Raw genomic sequence first — 2,655 nt, 5'->3', positions numbered from 1 at the left:
AACTCTGCTCAAAAGCAGGGCACTGTCATCAGGAACTGCAGAATGTACTTGTTACTAGTTTTTGTAATTTTAACTAAATAAATATAGTCATTTAGTGGCCAGGAAATAGTAAAGGGATACTTACATGCCATTGCAGATATTGCATTTTCTGATTTAAAAATGTAAGATTTAAACATAATGGCATCTCAAGAATAAATAGTCCCTGTGCAAAAATGTTGTTCCTCTTTATCAAGGAAGATATTAGAACTGATACTGCTGACGCATTCAAGCCCTCTGTAAAATTATTTAGGATTCCTTCTACTTGCTATGAAGACACATTTTCCCTCAGCATTTAAGACTAGACATATTGATTATTTTTACAAAAATATTTTTCTGTTGTCTATTCATAAAATAATAATTTTATATAAGAAAAGATCATGATGACTTATATACAATAAAATAATAAAATAAGTCTAATAATAAATGATCACATTAAAAACAAAATTTTATTTATTTCCATCAGTTAAAATTAATTTGGGGATCTTTGTTTTATATCTACTATCACCTATATGAGATTGACCATGAGATCTTGGATTATGTCCACATACATATAAGAAAATGGAAAATTGAAATGGTGTGTGTGTGTGTGTGTGTGTGTGTGTGTGTGTGTGATGGTATGACACTCAAGGAAAGCAGATTGAGGCATTGAGGTCTGTATAATATTTCACCATATTGTGTGAATCCCTCAAATACATACTGAACCCTATTTCTCTCTTTCCTTATGTAAATTTGACCCACATTTCAAGGTCAAGGATGTGCTTAATCATATGTAATGGCCTTTGCAAAATTATTCTATAGATCTCTCAGATGAGAAATGTTTAATTTGAATGTTTAATTTAGTATTTGAACTGTCTAATTGTCTAAAAATAGGCCCCTTCATCTTTACGTTTAGACATTAATGAGCTGTCTACATTCCTGTGGCAAACCTTCTACCCCAGGAACAGCAAAACCTTCTCATTTAAGAAAGATCAATAGCCATACACATTTTTATTTCATGCATCCAGTTTACAACTCACTTTTAATATCATTTAAAAGCACATAAGCCAATCCTACATGACATCTTTATTACCATTGTAATATTTTAAGTTTAATTTTTGGCAGTAAATATAGTTTGTAGAAAACTTTGAAGCAAAAAAAAAAAAAAGCAAAAGAAAATCACACCAAGAAAACATGTTTTTGATTTATATGATAGTTTGATTGGGGAGTGAATAACAAATCCTTCAATTCATATAGTTGATATAGGTAAATTTTGTATGTGTGATAATGCTTAACATCTACTCTCAGAGGTGTTACAGCAAAAGACCCCTGTAACAATGTAACAAATCTAAAATAGTTTGATTTTTAAATGACGTCTAGAGGTTATTCTTTATTTGTTTTTGTTTTTTGTTGTTGTTTTTTTTTTTCAGCACAGAAGTCTTTTTTATTTTTCCTCACTTATCATGCCATGAATTCATAGGGAATGGGCTCCAGCAGCTCAGGCTCCTTCCCATGGGTTCTCACACAGTGTGCCCCTCTGGGTGGAGCAGGCTGACGCTTCAGTTGAACCCAGATACCTTTCTCTTTGGCTTCCTTCTTTTTCTGATCATTTTCCTTCACACGTTTCAGGAAGCTATCTCGGCTCTTAGAGGGCTTAATATGCTCAAGACGTACATTAATTCTCTTGGCAAGAATCTTGCCCTTAACTTGCTTGTTCACAATAATGCCCACTGCATACGGGTGACATTGTAGACTCATCCAGTTTTGTTTTGCCATGGGAACATTTGTGAGGGCCTTGCTTTGTGAACAGGGCCCATTCCCTTGATGTCCACAATATCACCTTTCTTGTAGATTCGCATGTATGTGGCCAAAGGAACAGCTCCATGTTTTCTAAAAGGCCTGGGGAACATAGAGCGGGTTCCTCTCCTCTTTCCCTTTGTGTTAGTCATTTTGGTGAATTACAGGAAGATGGCAGTTCCGGCCAAAAGGAAGCCTTTATTTGTTTTTTTTAATGGACATTACATTTTAAGAACTCTACAAAGTTTAAAATTATATTTTTGAAACATTTTACATGGAGTTATCATTGGTATATAAATTAATTTTAATTGAACCAGTCTATTAATTTATATATTTTCAATATCACCCCATTAATTAGAGAGTTCAAATAATAAAAATTATTATTTTACTTTTGTAGTCATTTAGTCATTAATATTAATGTTTAGAATCCATTAGATAAAACAGGTTAAAACTCAAGACTCTGATATCACAACTTTGGGTTCCAGTTTCAGCACAGCATCTTCAAGCCAGGCAGTCTGGGCAGGAGAACTTACTCTCTCCACATCTCCATGTCCTTATCTCTAAAATGGGGTGGGGGGTGAGAGAGCTTGAAAATAGTCTTTATAGAGTAAGAATAATTGTCATAGTACAACTACAGAACACTGTAGAGTGCTTAGAACATAGTAATCACACAGTAAATGTTGTTTCCTTTTATTAGCCATTTTTTTGGGTCTAGGAATGGAGTTGGTGAGAGTTGATGGAAGATGAGGCTATTTAGTGTAAAACACACAGGATTAGTACTCTATAAATGTGAGCAGAAATCTAAATCTAAATGCGAGCTACCCAGAACTCACACCACAGGGC

General features: G+C 33.9%; 1 protein-coding gene across 1 annotated transcript; it reads right to left on the bottom strand.

Annotated features, from left to right (window-relative positions):
* Window positions 1-1,438: 1,438 nt before the first annotated feature.
* Window positions 1,439-1,967, bottom strand: LOC114229176 (60S ribosomal protein L21-like). The gene is given in 2 exon segments (XM_054712142.1): window positions 1,439-1,754; window positions 1,757-1,967. Coding segments are annotated over 2 exon segments (486 nt in total). The 5' UTR covers window positions 1,965-1,967; the 3' UTR covers window positions 1,439-1,476.
* Between the last annotated feature and the right edge of the window lie 688 nt (window positions 1,968-2,655).

Source organism: Eptesicus fuscus, chromosome 3, assembly GCF_027574615.1.
Source record: "Eptesicus fuscus isolate TK198812 chromosome 3, DD_ASM_mEF_20220401, whole genome shotgun sequence".
In the NCBI taxonomy this organism is placed as follows: domain Eukaryota; kingdom Metazoa; phylum Chordata; class Mammalia; order Chiroptera; family Vespertilionidae; genus Eptesicus; species Eptesicus fuscus.
This window is presented reverse-complemented; position numbering and strand designations above follow the sequence as displayed.